The 12,168-nt window shown below is 41.0% G+C and overlaps 2 protein-coding genes across 2 annotated transcripts; both read right to left on the bottom strand.

Moving 5' to 3' along the window:
* Positions 1–8,026, bottom strand: LOC124216625 (sodium-coupled monocarboxylate transporter 1). Its single transcript, XM_046621330.2, has 12 exons — positions 7,096–8,026; positions 5,923–5,974; positions 5,772–5,839; positions 5,481–5,635; positions 4,865–5,005; positions 4,667–4,775; positions 4,384–4,493; positions 3,793–3,979; positions 3,620–3,706; positions 3,441–3,529; positions 3,220–3,339; positions 1–2,851 (listed from the first exon to the last, which is right to left on the bottom strand). Exons 1-12 carry the CDS (start codon positions 7,561–7,563, stop codon positions 2,605–2,607), a joined length of 1,833 nt encoding a protein of 610 aa, XP_046477286.1. The 5' UTR covers positions 7,564–8,026; the 3' UTR covers positions 1–2,604.
* Positions 8,027–9,414: 1,388 nt separating this feature from the next.
* On the bottom strand, positions 9,415–11,779 carry LOC124217334 (uncharacterized). The gene is made up of 6 exons (XM_046622746.2): positions 11,574–11,779; positions 11,073–11,390; positions 10,760–10,923; positions 10,338–10,496; positions 9,728–9,892; positions 9,415–9,634 (listed from the first exon to the last, which is right to left on the bottom strand). The coding sequence occupies exons 1-6, from the start codon at positions 11,690–11,692 to the stop codon at positions 9,480–9,482; spliced, it is 1,080 nt and encodes a 359-aa protein (XP_046478702.2). The 5' UTR covers positions 11,693–11,779; the 3' UTR covers positions 9,415–9,479.
* Positions 11,780–12,168: the final 389 nt, after the last annotated feature.

Genomic DNA, 12,168 nt, shown 5'->3' with positions numbered 1-12,168 from the left:
TGGTTGGAACGAAAAATCTGAAACAAACGGTGAGTGCTTTTTTTAGGTTGTAGAATCATATAAAAAATAATGAAGCAAATTGGCGGGGGTGAGGGAAAATGACCTCTCAGTTGGCATGGAATACCTCATATATATTATTAATTCTGATACATTGGGTTGAAATGTAACTATCTGTTTAATTGTAAGGAGATTAATTCATAGAGAATATAACATCTTGAAATGCTTCGTGCAATTTGCTGATATTCAATGGTCGATTACTATTACTTGGAAGATTTTGGTTTCTAGTTGTAGTTTGATTACAGCTTGCAATTTTACACGTTTTTACGTCTCATAATAAAACATATCACATACAAGCGCGCTAAATAATCACTTTAGCACAAATTCTATGTACTCATACTTATCAACATTGGTTTTTATATGTGAGATGTCGTGCTTCTGCCTAATTTTCATTTATTGAAATTTCGAAGGATCACGATGACTTCAACCATCTATCCAAAACATATTTCGACTGGTTTAGGGTACATTAGTTGAATTTGGTGATTTGTTTATTTATGCAGATATCTTGTATTTTCGATCAGTCAGATTTTTGTATTTCACAGTACTTTATGATTGTCAGTTTTGTGGCCCTAGTTGGCTAATGCTTTACGGTAAATTATTGTGCAAGTAAGTATTTCAGTGTTGCATACGTCAGGCTTGAGGACAAGCATTCAAATATTAAATTTATACACACGGTGAGAGAAAATATCTCATCATTTACTCTGGTTAACATTCATCCGTCAAACCAAAATCAACATCTGTGTTTCCTTCAATCAGATTGATTTATCATTCTAGCAAATAGAACTTAATTTATCGCCGTTCATGACAGGATTTCTTTACTTTTTTATTATTATTTGTTTTCTTTGACATTTTCGCGAATCATGTACAACCACGTATGCGTAACTCAGTTCATTGAGCTACAGCTGGCTGTCTCATTGTACGGACCAAATAAACATTATCTGTAGGTAACTAAAAAAATTTAAGTAAAAGCATCGTGCACGTACTATATTAATATATATTATATACGACATACATGTAGTCGTAATTGTACACGTAATAGGAAAATTCGTTTAACTTAAATAATTAATTTCCAACAAAAATATTATTGTCAAAGAGAGAGAGAGAAAAACCCGCTTACATGTATGACTTTCCGAAGCTTGTGAGAGATTGACTTACAGTACAAAGGTATATAATAAGAAACTGGCTATGACCTATGTTCATCGGTAACAAAATTAGCTAAATTTACTGCAATTCTAAATCGTAAGAAATAAAGTGAGAAGAAAAAAAGAAAGAACTCACAAAAAAAAAAAGAAAAAAGACAAAATACAAAAAAAGAAAAGAACAATTAACTTAGTATTAATGTATTTTCAAGTGTAGCCTCGTAACAACCGGAGAGAAGAATTAAAACAGGCTGGAATGCCATTTGCTTGAATATAAAAATAATTTTAAAAAGCATGTATGTTCCAGGGTTAGTGTTTTCTGAAGAAATTTTTTTTTCTATAATGCCACTTACAGCCTTTTCTAATTCTTCTCTTGAATTCGAATGCATTTTCCGGTGAATTTATTCTACGTGGCCGCATATTAGTATAATACTTTTGTGCTGACCAATAAATCTAATATAATGTAGCTTTTAAAAAATTAACCCTTAAAATAAAAATGCTATAGTAATTTAATTATTGAAGTAACTATACATATAGCTACAATTACATGCATACCAACAGTGGAAACACAATTTATTTATGCTCAGCTCATCCTTACGGAGATAACCCATCATATTTTTATTTAGCAAAACAAATGTACCTTGAAAATAGCAGCTGTGTGAAAAACAAGCTCAGCTTTAGATTGACTAAAGTGACTTGACTTCACTATAAATAAATTAATTGAAAGTAATCATAACACCGCGAATGCCTGCAGTGCACGTAATTCGTGTTAAATTTAAGTTTAATTCAGTATTAATATGTTAAAAATTAGATTGCCTATAATTTATAAATGTTATTTGTATGTTCTGATCTAATTCACATTGATTTCGAATATCGAGAATAAAATATGATATATTATGTATGAAATCACCGTCGCTTCGAATCCTTCGAATCGCCGGCAAATCAATATTACAGGCACTGCAAACATCATTTCTGGCAGTGCCTGTTTTCACAGACGTCTACAGTTCAGCTATAAATTTACGACCCAACGATTACTGGCAAGAAGTGCCGACAAGAATTCCATGCCTTCGCAAATAAAAAATATAGATAGGCTCTCATCGAGATTCATCCATTGTTCCCACGTACTAAGAAAAACTGCGCCAGAAATACTCCTTGAATCACCGAAATAAAATATAACTGCGGCACGGCAGTACGCGTCACAATATTAGCTGAACCTGACTCACAGTAAATATTGCAGAATCAACCGAAAAATAGTGCCATCTTGTGCTACCGTTGCAATATCTAAAATTACAGTCAACCTTACGGGCGTGGGTAGAAAATTTTACTGCAAACCGAGAAATTTAGTTCTAGCAATAATCAGGGAGCCAGGTATGTAGCAATACAGTACCGTACCATCTGCAATGTAACTTCAATGTTTTGCCGGGACCTCCTCAGCAGACTGATTAGTGCTGATCATGCGATGCATATTTTCCTCATCAACGTTGTGTGTACGAGCTTTCAGGTATCGCCTGACGAACGGAGCGACTAGCAACGGATCCAGTTTCTTTGTGTCTTGAGAAGACACAATACTCACCAACAAACCGACGCTCATCGAGACGAGCGCACCCGCCAACGTGTACCAGAGGTAACTCAGACGATACAGCGCCCATGGCTCTCTGAAACAATTGGGTTAAATCGAAAGTGCGACGACAGCGTGTCCGCGAAACATGGTCTCGACTTTGAGGGTCGAACCGATTTCCTTAATCCGTTTGCCACACTTTCCGTGCTCTGACTGTACAACCCCCGTCATGGAGGACAGTGAAGAGACCAAAGAGCGTCGCCGCATGCCCGGAATGAATAAGTAAATAATAAAGTTTCAAGTTTGAAATCTGAATTTCCAAGCAGCCGTGGCAGCTGCGCGCCAGTTCAGGACTGTATCCAACAGTCGACTGCATTGTGAACTCAGAGATCGGGAGTGGGTGGCTCCTACGATTATGTAATAAGCCCGTATACGAGGAGGAAAGAACCGGCGAATCTCACTTACGAGACAATGACTTCGTCTGTTCCATTCAAGACGGCGTTCGGTGGTGAGAACAAAAGCAGGTTCTCCACTTTTGGGAAGGTGTAGGTGCAGCCCTCCGTGCTTACGGGCTTCTCATCGAACCTGAAACGAGCGAACGTGAAGCCTTGGTAGCGCATGAACTCGGGCGTTAATTAATTTCCTACGTCCACTCGCACGTACACGCGTGCACGCGAAATACACACCTCAAATGACCGGACGAAATGGCAGCCTGTGCCGTGATGCTCAGCCACGCCATTACACCCAGACCAGAGGCACCACCGATCAAAGCTCCCTTCGAAAATCCAATAATAACACTAATTAGGTCATTCGGATTACATCTATTGTGCCATATGGCAGTTGACAAGAGATCAAAGTTATCTACCATTGAATTTATCCACGGAAAGAGGATACCCATTGTGAAGATTCCTAGAGACGGTCCGTTAGTAATCGAGCCCAGGCTCATGGACAACTGCGTAATCGAAAACGATTTTAACGAGGTACACCGTGAATCCTTTCTCGGATTGAGCAGAAGTTATCGAATCTGTCACCGCTTACCTGAAGAACGTGGGTGCCCATTCTTTCAACGACGAACACAAGTCCGGCACAAAGAGTTCCAAGAGTAACAACGGTCAATTTCATCAGAAGGTCAGCGACTTTAGGACTGAACGCATTCTTCCGAAATGGTTTTATGAAATCCTCTATCACCACGGCTGCCATCGAATTCAGACCCGTCGACAGTGAGCTAAAAATATCAATGATGATGGCGGACTGACAAAAATATACATACATATGTTCCTTTTGATGACTGAGTGATCGGAACTATCGTTGAACGGTATTATCTTCGATATTTTTATTTCTGTTCTAGAAGTTGACCAGTCATTCGAAATACAAATATTGTCGAGTGTTGATTCGGCTTGTAATGGTGATATTATCATGTCAAGTTTGGAAGACTTTCAATAAACAACTCGATGTCGACTTTACGACAACCGCTTTCCCTGAGAGGCGGAGGCTTAGGGACACCAACTTTCATTTGCATTCGACTTCGAAAGACTGTAGTAGACATTCGCGACAAGACAGCGAGTTGCGAAGAACGATAGATTATGCGTGAAAGAATATTTCCCATCGTTGAGGATCATTTCAACTAACCTGAGAGCAGCGCTGAATACTCCGGCGACAAATAAGCCAGGTAGTCCAGGATAATCGCCGAGGATATCCATCACCAATAAGGGGAGCAGCTGATCTTTGGCTCGAGCGAGCTGTATGGGGCAAGATACATTGTTATACGATATTATTCCGGACGGATCACGGCCAGACACCGTGTTCTGATCTCGCGAAGATCAAAGTCGGGAGGGCAGGGTTTCTTTGCTCTTTGAATTGATCGGTCTGAGACTCGTTTTAATTCCAGCTTACGCAGTTAATTGCACCTCACCTTTGTTGTGAGAGGATCGCATTCGTGGTAAGTGGCGTAGATGAGCATGCCGGCGTAGCCACAGGCACCTACCAGACTGAGGGCGCCAAAGATGAAGATCCAGACAGCCCTGAGGGAGTTTATTTTAATTTAACTCTCCGAATCACTTTCGTTAATTAAAACGTCTTCAAAGGGTTTAGTGGGAGATCACCTTCCTACCGTTTTGCTGCGACGAGCGTTGGCAGCGAGAGATAACGCTGGATCATGTTCTGATTTACGGCGGACGTCTGGAGCCAGTGACCAAAGCCGCCAAAAATCAATGCCCAAATCGTGTGTCTGGTGAGGGGGTTCCAGTCCGTGCTAATTGGGTGCGAAGGTCGTTAGAACGTTCGGTGAGTGAAAGTTTAAAAAACAAAAAACTTGGTATCGTTTACATATTGTTTATCCACAAGGTAATAAGCTACGAGCTATGAATATACTCCAGCTGTGCCTGTGTACACGTCACGAGTGACCGAAAGAATTGTTGAATTGAACCGCTGATGGGTCATAATTTGGACCACTGACCCTGCTAGCATTTGGAGGTCAATGTACTTAAGTTCAAACGTGTTTATCCATTACAGACAAGGGATTCGATCGAAGGCTGAGACCAGCTGCCACTTCTAGAGTCTTTGCAATTTTAATTTGACAGACTCGATTTTCTTGTACATTTAATTGTGGTGGGAGTAGATTTTAATACATGTTTCTTTTATTGCATGTGGATGGGGCCGCTCCGATTTTGGTAGCGTTTCGTCTACCTTGTGCTTGAATGGACGGGCATATTACCGCTCGTACTTACTCTGGTAACTCGAGTCTTCCGGACTCCAAGTTCCTCTGGATTACCACTTCCATGCCACCCAGATTTAGGGTACCCTTGACGATGACCAGCAGTATTGCGCCAAACATAACGACGGTCTGAATGACGTCTGTCCAAACAACGGCTTTGAGACCACCCTGCGCAATAGGATGGAAGAGTATTAATAGATTAACAAGTTGGACAGATCATGAGGCGTTCACAATTGAGAGGAACAAGAATGCAGCATAATGGGACGGTACTACTTATGAAATAAATCTTGCTCAATATGCTTACCACGCAAGTGTAAAAGATGCAGACGATACACACGAAGGGCGTAATGACGTGAACGTTTATTCCGGTAACTGAAAAACGAAGAGAAGTGGTACTCAGGTCACTTTGTAAGAATTCAGTTTCAATCGTTATTTGATTCGAACGTAATTTTTACCTTGATTGAAAGCCAGTGCTGGAACGTAGATCACTATGGGTAACCAGGTTATCTGCAAGTGAAGAGGAAAGATAAATCCTGGCGCATAAATTGGATGGTTGAATCACTCCTAGTTTTAGCTAGTGGTTCTTTCCCTCTTTCATTTGGTTCTGGAGATAATTGAATCCACGGGTATGAGAAAGGACGACAAGGACATTCAGAATGCGCTGCAGTATGTACAATTTGAAACTTGGCGTTATCGGTAATTATTGTATTTATCAGCTGTTTTATAACTTTCGTCCACGTCTTTGGGATTTTAGACGAAATTAGTTTAGACGAAGGCTCACAGAGTACACCCAGTATTATAGATCATTTTTACGAAAGATTCAGGCATGAAACATAGCTTGCGCGATATGTGTTGACAGCAATAATTTGACCGCGCGTAGTTTGCGAGACGTGATAGGCACGCTTAAGAATTCGCAAGTGGGCGGCCGGTCATGATACCCTTGATTCGTGACAGTTATCGCGTCTACACATGAATTATTATAATTAGTAAGGCGAGTCGTGACCAATTTCCCAGGAGCTTCCTGTGGGCTCACGTTTCAGCTGCGCTGCCGAAGAACCGAGTAATTGCACTCGTGCGTTCTCATTAGCTGGGCGTTTGACTTTTTAAGAGAAAAAACGGAAATTCCGGAGACAAAGTGACTATCAACGCAAGAAATCTAAGCTTCGTCTAAGACGATACATAAATGACACGTTAAACTGGGCACTTGTTTTCATTCACACAACGCAATTGTTAAATTTTGTTTCCTAATATTCGTTACCACTCATATCCAGTGGTTAGTCGAGTGGCAAATTACACAATAACTACTTGATGATAAATTTTATTGCCGATTTATACACCTTAGGGTGATTTTAAGCAAAACTTGGTCTTTTCACCGAGGGCAAAAATTTTCTTGATTGAATGCTACATGGAAGTCCAGAACTGTAATCGTTAGATTTGGAAATATTAACACTGTTGCAACAGTGTTTGGCAATTATGGTAGTAAAAGTTAAAAATGCGATTCAATACTGGTGAAACTATCATTGCATCTTGTATAAGCTTTTGAGTATGTGCAATTATTGAAACGTAACATTCCTGAGCAACTCTAAATCGAGTAAAAATATTGTATACTTTATTTTTATTCAACTTACGATTCCAATAGTGAATAAAACCGACCCGAAGAGTCTGGTCTTCTTGTCGAAACGTCTTTCAAGGTACTCGTAGGTGCTGGTCAGTTTGAGGTCGTGAAAAACTGGTAGGTAAACGGTGGTCATTACGATACCCATGAGGACGACGCCGCCACCAACAAAGAGGTAAGTAACACCGTAAACGTAGACCTCGGTGGGGGTTCCGAGGAGTGAAATGCCGGATATAAAACTGGCTATCAAGCTGAGGCTGACCGGAAATGTGCTCATATTCCTCCCACCGACAAGGTACTCGTCTTCGCCCGATGATTTTTTGATGAATCCGAAATAGACCCCGACGGCACCGCACGAGACCAGCATCGTGATGAATATCGCGTAGTCGGGAAACCCAAAGTTTTGCATGGACCGACTCATCTCCTGAACAGTCGGCATTAAATCTGACAATAGCTCGTTGGCCAAGCCCTCGGATGCCATTACGGAGAGATGATTTTATTTCAGCGAAAAAAGTTTCTCTCTTGCAAAAAATGCTCGTCCGTCCGAATGAGAGGAACCTTCGACTTTCCTCACCAACCGTAATTTATAAGTACCAAATATCTAATCTGGATAATTATCTTGATTAATTCGCACCAATTAAACTCGTCACCTTATTCCACAACGAACTTTACCATAAATCAACAAAAGAAACCCCGAGAATGGAGTCGAAATTATTTCGCGTTTGGATTTCTAAAATAGCCTGGTCAATTGGTGAACGAATGTTTGTGCACACTGTTCGTTAGGGTAAAAAAGGCAAAAAGTATTACGCGTGATTCGAGCAGACTTGAGTATCTTCTGAAGTAAGAAGCTCGACCTCTTCAGAGCTTTTCGCAAAGAGCAGATCGCGTCCGTCCTGCAGTACTGAGGAGACAAAAGAACTGCGACTGTCCACTTTCGCGTTTGGATAGACTTGTCTCTGTTTTGCGTGAGCGGGCAAGATACCCGAGCTATTATAATAACTATAACGATGTCGGTACGCATTGTATGATCATGACAATTTTCTGGTTAAATGGGCAATGGGGATAAGTGACGGGGGTGGGGAGGTCCTGCAGGCCTGTAAGCCGGCCGTTGCGGAGTATTCCTTAAGTGAATAATGCGACCTAAATATAAACGTTTGGATTTATTAGCGTAATTACACTTCGCTGTTCGAACGGCTAACCAGACGTACGGCCAAAGGATCAAAATATATGCCTTACAGTATCCTACCTTTGATGCGGACACCAAACAGCTGATTCCTACTGTCGTCGAACCAGAATATCGCCTCGTTTCTTCTGCATGTTTCCGCTTGATGGAACTTCCTGGATGATTGAGGGGATGTCGGACCTCCGTCGAATGCGGCAAATCGCATTTTATAATTCTTACCATTTTTGAGTAATTATGTATTTTGTAAACATTGGCAATTGATAAGGCTTATGATTATGCTTGTCGGTGGACTGAGAAGAGTTTGGAAAATTGATGATAAGATACAAAAAATATTCGATTCAGCTGCACTAGCGTACATAAAATTGAGCAAATACTAGCTGTAATTTACTTGAGTGATTCCATCAATTTTTCCAAATTTTCTTAGCCTATCCATAAGCACAATCGTAAATTCTATCCTATTCCAAAGTTTGAAGAGATTTCATCACTTAGGTAGTGAAAGAATTGTGAAATACGATTTGTCGTACTTCTTAACACCGGTGGAAAGGTCCTGGAGTTTCTTTTTATAGCTCCTGTTTGGTGTTGAATGGAAACAAGAAAAAAAGATCATTCAGGACCGTTGATTATTGAGACGATACATAACGAACCACGTTATTCAAACACTTGAAAATTCATTTCTCGATTCGGTAGAAAGTTTGTTAATTATGTTACGGTCATTAGGTGTATTTTAGCTGGTCCAATTTTTACTCGATAATTGTTATCAACCTTGCGCTTCGCCTTCCTCTCGACCCATCGAAAATCTTGTACACCGAGTGAACAGCTCATAATTAGTCTAAACTTTGGCAAAAGTTTGATATAAAGTTTTCTCATCAAACCACGGGTACAAAATTAAAAAGAAATCGCAAAGGGAGAGAACGTGAGTGAGAGATGGAAGAAAAATAATGCCCATGAGTGTTAGGCAGAACCGAGTGGGGGACTTTGTTTTGTATAACTTTAGCTTGAAAAATTAAAAGATAATTGAAGTGGAGTTTCGCTTCTCTAATTAAAGCAACTTGTAAGGCCGTGCGGGCAGGTACAAATGATTACTTGTAGATGAAGGTGTGGAATTGAAAGAATGAATGAAGAATCGATAAACATTTTATTGAATCACCCTACATAAATACGGACGCTGTTACATGGGAGCAGGTTCATTGCCGTTTAATCCAGTGCTTTTCATTTTAACACGGATAAAAGCTCACTTCGAACTTGACGTTCATTTCCTTGAACGTGTCTCTGAAGCAGTTTATCAAACCGTCTATATCGCTCTTCCATTCTTCGCGACCTCTTTGATCAGCTATTGGATATTGAAGCTGAAAGCTGAGGTAATTAACCTCTGTAACAACATATAAGCGTTTTTTTTTGTCAGTAAAAGTATATTAGAATTGATTATTTGTTTTCTGTAAACGGTTATAACAATGCTACATACTGCACTCTTCGTCCCGAATTTGGCCACACATCGCACAGAGAGTTTCTATCCTGCGAATTTCACCAACGAATTCGAACACCCTTAATTTTGGTACAAGGGGAAACAGCTTTTTCAACTCGGTATCGAAAATCTCACGATGATGCCACAGCTGTAGGTAAATGTAAACTGAAAATAAATTAGGGACATCATTTTAATGACGTGTTATGACGACACGCTTATAACGATGCGACGAAACCCAATGATTCAAAACCCAAGCGAATGGTGAATATCTGATTATTCCTAAAATATGTGAAACCAAATTTAAAATCTAGAAACTGATCCAGTCTGGAGTATCGACAGAATTCGTTGATCGTCTGAACGGAGTTCATGCAACTCGTACCGTTAGCCAGTAGGTGGCAGCAGTAAAACCTCTGACTTTTGTGAGAGGATGTAACGTGCTTTCATCGTTAGTGGGAGAAACAACGATTTTTCTGCCTTTAGTTATCGCAACTGAGAAGCAAGATATTTTTCTTTTTATAAATGAAATTCCGGTTTTTTTTTCATTATCGAATCCAATTGATACAATTTTCATAAACCGCAATGTTCATGCTTGACATAGTCATCAATTTACCCAAAGTCTTCGGGTACCACGTCCAGATCATTTTCATGGTACAGCCGAGGTACCAAGGTTGGCGGAATTGCAAGTCGATGTCGGTTGACATCACGAATGAGTGTACCGGAGTGTGTTTCGTGAGAAACTTTCTGTGCTTCTCATGTTCCGGAATACCAACTGAAAGGTTGATCTATCATCAGATAATAATGGTGCGATTGGATCGTTCTATCAGTTACTCACTATTGCGTCAACTTTAGGGTAAAAGCACTGATGAAGTTGCATCCCAATTTGCTCGAAATGCTTTAAACATTTTTCTTTTTCATTCACCGATGAGTTTATTCTTGCATCGTACAGTATTTGGTGACTTTATTGTCTCAAGAGCCGGACTTAGACTAAAGTTCATTACAACTGGCGAATGTGACCTAATTACAGAACCTTACCGAAAACAAACTGAACTTTCAGGCATGGCGCCCAAAGTTTCGCCTCCATCCAAGCAAGGTCAGGGATAGCATAGCCGCCAACACCGTCGCCAGGATCAGTTATTTTCGGAATTTCCTCCGGCAGGCAGAGCAGCTGAAGCCAGTGCCAGTGAAGCCCGATTTTCCTGTATTTGTTGTTGTTTTTTTTTTTTTTTTTAAACCAGAAGACGTTACTTCGTCACCAATGCAATTGCCATTTGTGAAAGGAAGAAAAGAAAAAAAAAGAAAAAAACTTTGTCCCCGACCACTTTAAGCAGAGCCGTGGGATAATCACTTGGAAAAAGCGATGAGCAGGTCTCCATCGGGCGTTGCCAGGTACGCGTAGTTCATAGATAAGGTGGTGAGCGCGTCCAGGCAACCGATGGCCGTGAACCAGTCCTGTTTTCTGGGCACCCTGTCCTTGTAGAGGCCAGAACCCGCCAGGTGACCCGTATCCACCAGCAGCGGTCCTTCAGTGCGCTTGAAAGCTCGCCAGCAGTAAAAATGCGTCACGGTTTTTCGCGAATTGAAGAGTGCGGTCACCAGGCGAAGGCATTCTTTTCGTGACAATCCCAAACCGTCGATGCAGAATGACTCTATTCTCCTTTGCTGGCTGGTCGGAGAAACTTTGGGTGTGTAAATACAATCGAGAGGTAGAGTTGGGAAAACTTTTTGGCTTTCGACATGGTGGAAAGCCTAGAAGCTGAACATAAGGAGCAAGTGATCTGAACACAATATGCACCGAAAATACATGATTGAATGAACAGACTGCAAATTTGCGATGTTAATGGATTACCTAATGTATTTTTCCAGCCCATCGACGAGGCTTTTCCGACTAAGGTAATCGAAGGTATTCAGTCTGAACAACCGATCGGATAGAATGACTTCCTTGGAGGATTTACCCCTGTTGATCATCCTGCGGAGAAGTGTTGTTTGTCAGAAGAATCATAGAACGATGTAAGGCAGGCACCTGTACCTGAACAACGCGGAGAGAATCGTCTTGTTAAGTTCCTGTTGATAAAACGGCTCATGTCTCGCTGAGGCTTCGTAAAGATGCCAATAAAAACGGGCCTGAAATTCGAACGTTTCCGCTCTTACATGTCAACGAATGTACGATTGAACCATCCGCGGTAAAATTTTCGGTCAAAACTCGCGAATGGTGGTGAAGAAATCTCTATCGCGAATACCTCCCTCGTTTGCAGGGGAATATCGGGAAGGGGCTTTGGAAACGTGATTTTTTCGCAGTGCTGAAGCATCTCCCAGTGTCGTCTTGGCTCGTCCGCGTGCCAGCTCCTGCGCTTCGAGAAGTGCCGGGTGAATGATAATCCTGTTTCCACGGTGTGAAAGCCGCGATAGCGAGTGTCGCAGGAGAGTAGATAGGTATGCGTAGT

This window comes from Neodiprion pinetum, chromosome 4 (genome assembly GCF_021155775.2).
Source record: "Neodiprion pinetum isolate iyNeoPine1 chromosome 4, iyNeoPine1.2, whole genome shotgun sequence".
Lineage (NCBI taxonomy): Eukaryota > Metazoa > Arthropoda > Insecta > Hymenoptera > Diprionidae > Neodiprion > Neodiprion pinetum.
The sequence above is the reverse complement of the archived record's forward strand: the minus strand, read 5'-3'. Positions and strand labels throughout refer to the sequence as shown.

What these genes read in the sequence shown, in the direction of transcription:
- LOC124216625 (XM_046621330.2), bottom strand. Translation starts at nt 7,563, where the DNA reads ATGGCATCCGAGGGCTTGGCCAACGAGCTATTGTCAGATTTAATGCCG. An exon ending in GGAAGACTCGAGTTACCAGA is followed by an intron (nt 5,006 to 5,480) that starts GTAAGTACGAGC and finishes GCACCCAATTAG; the next exon opens with CACGGACTGGAACCCCCTCA. An exon ending in ACAGACGAAGTCATTGTCTC is followed by an intron (nt 2,852 to 3,219) that starts GTAAGTGAGATT and finishes CAATTGTTTCAG; the next exon opens with AGAGCCATGGGCGCTGTATC.
- LOC124217334 (XM_046622746.2), bottom strand. Translation starts at nt 11,692, where the DNA reads ATGATCAACAGGGGTAAATCCTCCAAGGAAGTCATTCTATCCGATCGG. An exon ending in GAAAGTTCAGTTTGTTTTCG is followed by an intron (nt 10,497 to 10,759) that starts GTAAGGTTCTGT and finishes TCAACCTTTCAG; the next exon opens with TTGGTATTCCGGAACATGAG. An exon ending in AATTCGGGACGAAGAGTGCA is followed by an intron (nt 9,635 to 9,727) that starts GTATGTAGCATT and finishes ATGTTGTTACAG; the next exon opens with AGGTTAATTACCTCAGCTTT.